This window comes from Limulus polyphemus, unplaced genomic scaffold (assembly GCF_000517525.1).
Source record: "Limulus polyphemus unplaced genomic scaffold, Limulus_polyphemus-2.1.2 Scaffold2937, whole genome shotgun sequence".
Classification (NCBI taxonomy): domain Eukaryota; kingdom Metazoa; phylum Arthropoda; class Merostomata; order Xiphosura; family Limulidae; genus Limulus; species Limulus polyphemus.
This window is the reverse complement of record NW_013668547.1, coordinates 23,389-34,586: the sequence shown is the minus strand read 5'-3', so window position 1 is coordinate 34,586 and position 11,198 is coordinate 23,389. Positions and strand designations below refer to the sequence as shown.

General features: G+C 35.4%; 1 protein-coding gene across 6 annotated transcripts in view; it reads right to left on the bottom strand.

Annotated features, from left to right (window-relative positions):
* LOC106468256 (cyclin-dependent kinase 17-like) overlaps nt 1–11,198 on the bottom strand; it is a 142,130-nt gene that overhangs the window by 110,274 nt on the left and 20,658 nt on the right. For 5 of the 6 annotated variants that reach the window (XM_022396586.1, XM_022396589.1, XM_022396591.1 and 2 more), the window contains exon 2: nt 5,940–6,241. In XM_022396586.1, the coding sequence (XP_022252294.1) occupies nt 5,940–6,063 (124 nt within the window). In that variant the 5' untranslated portion in view covers nt 6,064–6,241. The remainder of the gene's footprint in view (nt 1–5,939; nt 6,242–11,198) is intronic. The other variant, XM_022396588.1, reaches the window with a different exon arrangement.

The following is an 11,198-nucleotide window of genomic DNA, read 5'->3' as shown; positions in this document are numbered from 1 at the left end:
GTTGAATAGTTGAAGTCCCCCAGTAAAACAGCGGTATATCTGCGGACTTATACTGCTAGAAACCGAGTTTCGATACCCGTGGTGGGCAGAGCACAGATAGCCCATTGTGTAGCTTTGTGCTTAACTTCAAACAAACAAACATTACAGGGATACTTTCGTTCGCACCAGGACTTTTTGTATTCTAGGTTCTATACTTCCGGCATCAAATTTGTTAACATGTGACGTTATAGAGAAAGTCGATTTGTGTCTTCAAGAGGGAGAAGGACTGTCTACTTATTTACTAGTATATAATATGTTAAAAATGAAACAACAGTAACGTATACACGAATATTCTGAAGTAATGAGAAATATTAGTTTTCCATTCATTAATTAATTTATATATATTATATAATATTATCACGAGTTGTTTCAAAAAACCTCATTATCAACACATATTTTAACCTTTGCTGACAGAATCGGGTATATTCTCAATATCAGGCTCTTATTACATGCACACTACGTAAGGCTGAAAAAGAAATGTTATCCCAAATATTAATATTACAAAAAATACACACGCAAAAAACTTGTTTCCAATCAGCAAGTCTCAAAGCTCGTTTTCTCTTCTCTCAAACCTTGTGAAAGAACAAAGACATACGCCCTATAACGAGTAGTTTTGCAGACAGTAAAATGTACAAAATAAAAATACCAATTTATTAAGTTCTTGCACCCAAGAACGATTACCGTTTTTCTTAACATTGTTATAATTCCAAAAGCAGGATTTTCGTGAATATGTAATCATTCTAAAAGTATTCATTGATTCATAAGAAAGGTACTTTTTCACTTTATTTCTATAGAAAAAAAATATTTCACTTGTACACATTTGACGTACTGAAGTCTAACTATAATGTTGATCGTTTGGTCTATAACTATATTTTTACTACATGTTTGTTTACAGTTTCGGTTTGTTATGAATTTCGCGCAAAGCTACACGAGGGCTATCTGCGCTAGCCGTCCCTAATTTAACAGTGTAAGACTAGATGGAAGGCAGCTAGTCATTACCACCCACCGCCAAGTCTTGGGCTACTCTTTTACCAACAAATAGTGGGATTGATCGTAACATTATAAGTTTTCTGTGGTAACTGAGATTTTTTATTGTTGTTGTCTGGTGTTATAAACAGTAGATTTCAAGGCGGAAACAAGCCGAAAGTAATGTCACAACCGGCTGCGCACGGTCTGGTCACTAGAGTGGTTAGCGTGCCCGGACCGTGAATCTGAGGGTTCTTACTTCCCGGCCCTTTGCCACAAAAACGCGCTCCGCACTTGGGGGACCATGTGTGAGTTTTAAAAGTGATGGTAAAATTACACTGTTCGACCAGGAAAGGGTAGTTCAAAACGTGGCAGTGGAGACTGTTGCTAGCCGCATCCTTCTAGTTTATCAGTTCACAACTAGGGAAGGCTATGTATAAGTAGATAGGTAAAATTCTGAAAAAACAACAACATGAACAATAAAAGAAACAAACAAATTTTTACAACTGTATTGAAACAAAGAAAATATCGACAATGCAGTAATAGGTTATTATATTAAATCAACCATTGCTTTTTATTTTAAAGTTTGTAGCACACTATAGGGTGCCACTTTTTCAAGAAATTAAACAACCAATAATCTCAGAAACCCTGATTATTTTATTTACAGTACAGTTTTCACAACTATCAAGGACACTTTACTACATATACAGTGAAAAATGTTGTACTAAACTTTCCTGGTGTTAGCGTTCGTTTATTTTCGCATAAAATCAGCCAACTTCTGTAATCAATCACCAATAATACGTTACTGTATAAATATCGTGCGATAGATGGCAGACAGTGTCACTCATTTTACTTTTTTTTTTTTTATAAGCTAGTGTTACACTTCTTGATCTGAAGGCACAACGTCTTTTTTGTTGTTAGAATCTCTGTCATCGAATCAGCTGGGCTGGTGATATTTGCTCAACAAAGCCAAATCTTACAAGTTAGCTTCCCGAGCGTAGGGTATTACGTTTCTTATTTACTTACAGTGTTTAAATAAATCAGAAAACATAAGGCAACCAACAGTTCACACACAGCTCAGACAAAGTAAGGTATAGTGCAGAACGAAAATTAGCAAAATAATTTACAAATTTTACTATTAGTATCTGTTCAGAATAGTCTTTTTTTTTAAAAGTCACATTACTCGATTAACCCAAGCACTCCAGCAACTCTATTAGTCACTTATCATCACCTATCAGAACTTATACTCTTTATTTATAACTGAAACTCATTTGGTTTTGACTTCCTTATCTGGTTTGTTACGAATTTCGCGCAAAGCTACACGAGGGCTATCTGTGCTAGCCGTCCCTAATTTAGCAGTGTAAGACTAGAGGGAAGGTAGCTAGTCATCACCACCCACCGCTAACTCTTGGGCTACTCTTTTACCAACGAATAGTGGGGTTGACCGTATCATTATAACGCATCCACGGCTGAAAGGGCGAGCATGTTTGGTGTGACGGGGATTCGAACCCACGACCCACAGATTGCGAGTCGAGTTCCCTAATCACCTGACCATGCCGGGCCCAACTTCTTTGTTGAACAAAACATTTAGGTTGACACATTTATTCATGGTTAGAGGTCTTACTTAAATATTTGGCTAAATATAGTCCTGTTGTTTTAGGGTATTAATATCTAACACTACATACCTATACATACCAATACGATGTAGCTTTAAAATTCGTACGACAGAAACAATCTATCCACGAACTTGTCTGGATCGGTATTTTGGTCGTTGTGCGCGACCTAGGAGGGTCAGGTTCTATTCAGACCTCTTCCTACCTCCTTTAATATGTATATCGAACCGCAAAAATGCTATAGTTATTCACGAAATCAGGGCGTGAACACTAATGTAGATACATCGAGTTGAAAGACTGATTTTACTTCCCGTTTCAGGGCCACATCCATGATAGAATGCTTATAACATTTAGTGCAATTTCACTATTTCTCTTCATTTGGTCGTGTACACTCACAAACAGTTCCGTAGTAAAAAAAAGTCACTTTTTTTACTTGAAATAGTTATCAATCACGTATTTCACACATAATACCCTTTTAAATATACTGGTGATACCTTAATCTAAGCGATATTTTAAGGCCTAGTGCAGGTGGATTTTTTTTTATTAGAGTAAAAGTTGAGTGGAGAGATACATAGGACTACTATCATCATGTATGATATAGCGATCTATTACGGTTAGTAGTCGTTTTTATATAGATTTTTATCAAAATATTGGAATGAGCAATATACGAGACTGTTTTGGATTGGTTTAATGTATATGTATATATCCACGAGTAAACAAATAAGATGTAACTTTAAAATTTGTACGACAGAAACAATCTATCTTCGAGTATACATATACGGAAGAGCTTAAAATTAGGCACGACAGAAACATATCCATCCATGTGTTTCTAACAAGGGTTAACTTAAAGTTAGGTACACAAGATACGTATCTATTCGCGGGTAAGAAACATGGGGTTGCTTGTTATCAGGTACGACAAAAATATATCTATCCATTGTTAACCAAATTCTGGGTAACTTAAGAATACATGGGCAAAAATATTTATATCCATGGATAATACAATACAGGATAGCTTGTAATAGGTTTATTTTAGAATAATTGCGGAAAACTACTTAATGGCTATCTGTCCCTAATTTTGATGTTACAGACTAGAGCGAAGGCAGCTAGTCAACAGCACGGACCGTCAGCTCTTTCGTTAGAACTGTCTGGCCGAATAGTGGGACGTGACCGTTACCTTTATAACGCATCCACGGCCTCAAAGTGCAGAACACAATTATGTATATATATATATTTCGTTTTACAGCAACAGGACGCGAACGTTCGACTCACAGATCTACAGTACAGAACGCTAACCACTGGGCCACGCTTGGCCACAACAGCTTAAACAAACGTATAAAAGAAATGCATCAATCCGCAGGTAACTCTATACAACAGAAAAGTTTCTGTTTTTAAATTAACACGACGCACAAAGGTAATAACAAAGAGATAGGACGAAAGTATAATACTGTTAACTAGTAAAACAAAGAGATAATGCTACAATCGTATACTGTTAACTAGTAAAACAAAGAGATAATGCTACAGTCGTATACTGTTAACTAGTAAAACAAAGAGATAATGCTACAATCGTATACTGTTAACTAGTAAAACAAAGAGATAATGCTACAGTCGTATACTGTTAACTAGTAAAACAAAGAGATAATGCTACAGTCGTATACTGTTAACTAGTAAAGCAAAGAGACAATACTACAGTTGAATACTGTTAACTAGTAAAACAAAGAAATAATACTAAAGTATAATACTGTTAATTAGTAAAACAGAGATAATACCAAAGTATATTATTGTTAACTAGTAAAATAAAGAAATTATACTACAGTCGAATACTGTTAACTAATAAAACAAAGAAATAATCCAAAGTATAATACTGTTAATTAGTAAAACAGAGATAATACCAAAGTATAATATTGTTAACTAGTAAAACAAAGAAACAATAGCAAAGTATAATACTGTTAATTAGTAAAACAGAGATAATACCAAAGTACAACCCTGTTAATTAGTAAAACAGAGATAATACCAAAGTATAATATTGTTAACTAGTAAAACAAAGAAACAATAGCAAAGTATAATACTGTTAACTAGTAAAACAAAGAAACAATACCAAAGTATAATACTGTTAACTAGTAAAACAAAGAAACAATACCAAAGTATAATACTGTTAACTAGTAAAACAAAGAGATAATACTACAGTCGAATACTGTTAATTAGTAAAACAAAAAACAATACCAAAGTATAATACTGTTAACTAGTAAAACAAAGGGATAATACTACAGTCGAATACTGTTAACTAGTAAAACAAAGAGATAATATCTAAGTATAATTATTCTGATTTTAAAAAACGTTTCATAAAATTGATAAAAATTATATTTCGTAACTTTATCTAATTTCACACCATAACAGTTGGTAATATAGTGTCTCAACCACTGTTTGTCATATCCTAGCTGGCTTGATGAGCCCTAGTATTGGGCAAAAGGCCTCGTCAACGCTTGATATGTCAGATATAGTGGGGGTTGACATATTGTTATACACTCTTCTTTACTCTCGCCCACAAGTTCTTGGAATGTTTTCACGTCTCCTTACAAGTTAATACCAACTTTTAATTGAATCGCTTCAGTCAAATCTCAGCGTCCCTCATAAAACCCTTGGCTCCTCATTTCTAGCACTCCTGTGATGGTTAATAACCTACATGCAAAGGTTACGGCTTTTCTTTCAAAGTTATGTGAGGAGTTTAAAAACAATACACACATGCATACAAAGGTACAGTTGGAAATTACTAAACAGATGAGCATACCACTTCACATTGATCGACTTACTAATCCATTTATATTAACAGATGAGCATACCACTTCACATTGATCGACTTACTAATCCATTTATATTAACAGATGAGCATACCACTTCACATTGATCGACTTACTAACCCATTTATTTGTTTTGTTTCTGCGAACCTACAACAAAGGCTATTTGTTGTTTGCCGTCCCTTATTTTGAACTGATAGACTAGAGTAAGGCAGCTATTTAACAATTCTCACCGCTAACTTTCGGGCTATTCTTGTCTGTTTGAACAGACCAGAGGAACGCGCTTTTTGTGGCAAAGGTTTGCGAACCACGAATCTTAGGATTAGTTCAGTCACGTTAACAACCAAGTCACGCTCAGCCCACTTAACAATCTACAAATTATGCGTATCACTGTATTGAAGTTGGCGAAAATCCAAAATACCTTAATATGTGATTATATATTATTTATATAACCAAGTAGTTATACAGTTTATACGTATCATTAGTTCAGTAATCATCATTAGTTTAAAGTATTTCCCCCCAAACTTACCGTTCTGTGTAATACCACCATTCTCTTGCAGCGACAGATGCTCTGCTAATTCTGATAAACCACCTTCGCTGTTAGGCCTAGACGTTCGTGCAGCTTTAGACAATCGACGACGAATTGTTTTCATGTTTATAAGGCATCACTGTGGTAAAACCCGCTTTAATGGCATTGCCACACACTTCCAACAGGTGCTACAAGGAAACTATAGTAACAAAACAACTTCGACGTTAGAATCCAGACGAAAATTTAAATAAAGGCACTTCGTTGGACGAGTAGAAGATATCATCGCACGGACTGTTCACCTGCTTAAAAAAGAAAAACAAAAAGAAGAAAAGTTGCCAATTTCGAGGTGGTTAATAATTTTTTTATGCAACTTACATAAATGCTTAAGTACTATTTAGTCATTTTTAAGCACATGGATGTTATATAACTGTGTACATCATTTAAATTCTTGATAAAAAAAAGGCGAAAATGGGCACAATCTGTTTTACAAGGATAACAGAATTTTACTGATATTTTTATATCTTTGTTGAATTTCTCACAAAGCCACGCCACTAGAGGGCTATCTGTGCTAGCCGTCCTTCAAGTTGAACAAATAGACAATACCATACAGCGTCAACTCGTGATTGCTGAATGCCTCTTTTGTTGTTGTTGTTATTCAGCAGTAATGAGGCGCGAACCATGGAACTTAGGATCCACAGTCTGGCACGCTAAACACTGAAACGCGTATGGCCTAAACTCTGCAAGAATTTCAATAACAAAAAGCTTAGGTGGCGACATTTCAAGTGTTTCCCGATTGGTTCTGCTAAACAATTACAATAATCCATGTTGAATTATTGGGTTTTACACTTAAACTAGAGATTATTACAAATGGAATACAAATGGTTCGTGCATTTAATGATTGCATATTTTTCTTAATAAAAAAAGAGAGATAAATTAATCGCGTGTACTTGCTAAATGAATTATCTTAGTGATATACTTAATGAAATCAAAGGACTGAACATAAAACATTTCGCCCCATTTTCTTAGATAAATTAGCTGTATTTGCTCTGCCCACCACTGGTATCGAAACAGGATTTTTAGCGTTATAAGCTCTCAGATTTACTGTTCAGCCAGTTGGGGCCTTATATAAATATATCTGTATTAACCTTCAAATTGCCGACTTGTTTTATATCATTCACTACCGGTTGGTAGTGAATAATTCATTATCAGACTGAATCATTTTATGTCTGTTAAAATTCTCAGTGTAAAGAACTGACCGAATATTTAGGTAATACCACTTTTTATGTAAACTACATAGAGGGCGCTTGCAGTCCGTAGCGAGATTAAATGGAGCATCGATTCAATGTTTTGTGTGACTTGTTTGTTTTGAATTTCACACAAAGCTATACAAGGCTAGCCATTCCTAATGGTTTAACAGTGATATACTACCCACCATCAACGCTTTGGTTACTCTTAGTGGGATTGACCGTAACTTTATAACGTTTAGCTGAAATGGCGATTGACGGGGATTCGAACTAGTGATCCTCAGATTGGGAGTCGATCGCCTTAACCACTAGGCTATACCAGATCGTTTCGATTATATATATATATTTTCAATTTATTTCATAGAAATTAGATTTTTTTTAAAAACATTCGAATGCCCCGTCGGTAATTTTAGGGTTAAGAAAATCAATAAACATGTTATCCGCTGCTGAATATTTCTCCCTGAAACTATATGATATTCTGATATGTACTACAATTAACATCAAGAGCTTACCCTAGATAAATACCAATCAGGTAAGGCCTTTATAACTATTAACATTTTAACCGTTTTGTACAAAGCCTTAATATTTGTACATCGATACCTCTAACTACAGCCCGAAATGAAAAAAATGATAATTAAAGAATGGAACTAGTAATGAATATGAAAACTTATTTGAATCCACATGAGTACGTGTTCCTGTATTTAATACTGTTTCATGACATAAATATATCATTATTTAAAAGTTTAGCAATCGGTCATGATAATTACAGAGGACTTACCATCTGTAAAGGTGAACAGTAAAAGTTGGGTACAAGATATACCCATATACCATACACGTCAGTTAGATCCCTTCATAATACCAGGGTTGTAAACTCCAAATTCCGTTATATCCAGATTTGCTGTTCCTCAAACATTTAATAACACTTAACACTATATATATCCAACTTTTAATGATACTACGTTTGTATGTGGTGGCCAGAGCGCTGTTGATACTGATAGCAAAGTAATTTTTCATACATGATACATGTTAAACCTTGATTTTGGTTCCTGGTTTTGAAACACGATCATATCAGGGAGTAGAAGGTAAGACATTTGGTTTGTGTGTGTGGTCCTCAGTACTCGACACAAAGTTTTTGAAGTAGAAAAATACGTCAGTTTTATGTTCGGAAATACTTCTAATTGTGGTGAAACACAATGCTGGTACCCTCACATCCAAAACTGACTGAGGAACAAAACCATAAACAGAACCCTGGGTTAAAATAAAAACACGCCCGCATCAAATTGGAAAACATTTCAAAGCTCAATATTACACAAGTTGTTACTAGCAGATCGAAAATACATCGTGGAATAAATCGTTAACAGAAAAGAAAAAAAAAGTAACCTTCAACTTTGGGCAAGGAACAACGTTACAACAAACGAGATTATGCGTGAAACACTTTGAAAATAAAACCGCATAAGTATTTGATTAATGAGGTTTACCTGTCAATACCAAGCACGTGCACGGGAATTTTTCCATGATTCTCACAACTATACAATCTCCAAGAATCAAACGTACCTTGGCAGATGAATGTTCTTGTGAAGAAAAAAATTCCGACATACATAAATACTTATTGAAATGCACAGATGATACGCACACAGGAGTCACAAATAATGAGTAATTGTAACTAAATGGTTGTTACATTATTAGTACAATACATCATTACAGCAAACATAAAAGAAAAGCTAATTGCACGATGCAATATTATTTTCATTAACTTAAAACAGAGCTGTGCATCATGTTTTTATGTTACTATAAATTGATCAATGTGTACGATTGATAGAAATATCCATATTACTCCCCACAAATATTGTTTGTTTTTGAATTTCGCGCTAAGCTACACGAGGGCTATCTGCGCAAGCCGTCCCTAATTTAGCAGTGTAAGACTAGAGGGAAGGCAGCTAGTCATCACCACCCACCGCCAACTCTTGGGCTACTCTTTTACCAACGAATAGTGGGATTGACCGGCACATTATAACGCTCCCACGGCTGAAAGGACGAGCATGTTTGGTGTGACAGGGATTCGAACCCGCGACCCTCAGATTGCGAGTCGAGTGCCTTAACCACCTGGCCATGCCGGGCCTCGCCACAAATATGCCGCATTACCTTCTCAGTTCCCCATAATCCCATAAATTGTAATAATAATAATACCAAATAATGTTAATAACAATAATATTGGAACTATGTACAGACCAAGATGTAGGGAGTGCTCCTGTAACCTCTTTTTTTTTCTTTCTCCAGGTATAATTTCGCATACACTTACTTGTTGCATGCTTAGGAAGATGAATCCCTTCCCAACAGGAATTGTTCCTGAGGGAATGACATGATGATTAAGAAATCTAATTGTATCAGTCAGCAGTCAAGGTGCCATCAATTTTGTTTAGATCTCCATCACCATTGGCCTAGATGCAGCCCACATTTGTATTGGTCCTCCAGCATGCTTCATTGTAGATGTTGTACACTAACCATAATACCATTCTCCTTTCTGCTACTGAACAAACGATCATTGACTGTTGCCAAACAATTTGAATGTAGATACATCTATAGACAGTACACCCCACTGGCTTTGTCCATCCCAATGTTTAAAGTCTGATGACCATATCGGTCTTTTATTTTGGATATCTCTCCTGAGCATTTAAACATCCAGTGATGCCACTTCGACCTAATGGGTATCTTACTGTTATAAAGGTAACACTCATACCTAGCTGTATGTCGTGTAAAAAGCATACTCTGAGTTAATTAAGATAACTTAGATGAGTTTGGGATATCAATTTAGAACACTTCTATAATCAACAGTATTAGTTTCCTGTACCCTCTTCAGAGTTTCCATACAGCTCCTACTGAAACTAGAAATTTTGCCTCAATCTGTTGTAAGGAGTAGCCTTCACCAGCAGAAACTTTGATTTCTGCACATCTGTCACGTGGCATTTTTGTCATTGGGGCCATCAGTGCATTAACCATACTACTACTGGAAATAGTACGACTGTCTGTACGTTTATATGCTTTATGCTAGTACAACACTGTCTGATTGACAGTCAACCATAAACTATCAATACATGACTGTACTGTGGTGCAGTTCATTTGTATACAACAGATGTTGAAAAATCCCATAATACACTATTTATTTTATACCCATCTTTATTCGATGTTTCCATAATAATTTCCAATACTGTAAATATTTTATTTGACTTAATTCTAGTTTATATACCATAGTACTTGATACCATCATGGATTATTAATAAAATTATTTTAACAGCACAGATGGCCCATTGTATAGTTTTGCACTTAATAACAAACAAATCCTAGAAGTTTGTTATTTGGGGTGATCTCACAATGCTTGATTAAGGATGGCCTTGAAATGTTTGATATAGTACATATCCTTTGATTGGTTTAGCCAGGGAGAGTGGTAGTACACTGATCTTTAAGCCACTGTTTTGCGACTTCGGCAAGAGCTCCATCTTGTAGGAAATCACTGCTTTATCTGGTAATCTGTTCATTGGAATAGACAAGTAAAAGACACTGTTCAATAATAGAGATGTATTAAGCAGAACTTTGCATACCTGCTGGTGTGATCATCCAACTCCTTGAATGATACCAACATTATAGTTGAAATACTGCTGTATTTTGTTGTAGCTTGCAGACAGTTCAACAAAATTCTGGGGAGAATAGTCATTGAACCCAGGTGCATACACTATTTAAAAATTGTGCACATCTACTTTTCTGAAAAAATAAATAAAAATACAGTGACGAAAACTGTTGCTGATGTACAATGTTGCCTAGAGTTAGCAGTGACTTATGTCTAGCTACTTTCCCACTGTAGCCTACACTACGAAAGTAAATTCTGATCATACTGGGGAATATCTACATCCCTGTCTTAAAACAGTAGCAGCTGTTTGATTAGGGACATTCCCTATATCTCTCCTTACAGCATGTAAGTTTGTTTTTGAATTTCGTGCAAAGCTACACGAGGGCTATTTGC